At 69.8% G+C, this 285-nt stretch overlaps 1 protein-coding gene across 1 annotated transcript in view; it reads right to left on the bottom strand.

Annotated features, from left to right (window-relative positions):
* The window catches only part of LOC104462214 (neuron navigator 1-like), a gene marked incomplete at its 5' end in the record, with an annotated part of 7,570 nt that overhangs the window by 4,197 nt on the left and 3,088 nt on the right, over positions 1–285 (bottom strand). The window contains 1 exon segment of the mRNA XM_010074075.1: positions 17–187. Coding sequence (XP_010072377.1) covers positions 17–187 — 171 coding nt within the window.

Here is a 285-nt window from a genome sequence, read left to right as displayed (position 1 = left end):
CGTCACCCCTACCTGCGTCCCCCAGGCTGGGGCTGAAGGCATGGCCAAGGGTGAGGCCCAGGGAGCGCTGCGGTGAAGAGGAGGCGGACGTGGTTGTGATGTGGCCGGGAACAGAGCCCGGCACTGCTGAGGGGCCCGGAGCCACTTTGAGCCGGTCGTTCTCAGCCTTCAGGAGATCCACCTCCAGCTGGGGGAGAAGCAGTTACGGCAACGGGTGAGGAGCCAGACACGAGCAGCATCCCGGGGCTGCGGCACGGCCGTGGGGCGCCGGGGCGGGGGGCACAC

The sequence above is a fragment of the Pterocles gutturalis genome, unplaced genomic scaffold, assembly GCF_000699245.1.
Source record: "Pterocles gutturalis isolate BGI_N339 unplaced genomic scaffold, ASM69924v1 scaffold5377, whole genome shotgun sequence".
In the NCBI taxonomy this organism is placed as follows: Eukaryota; Metazoa; Chordata; class Aves; order Pterocliformes; family Pteroclidae; genus Pterocles; species Pterocles gutturalis.
This window is presented reverse-complemented; position numbering and strand designations above follow the sequence as displayed.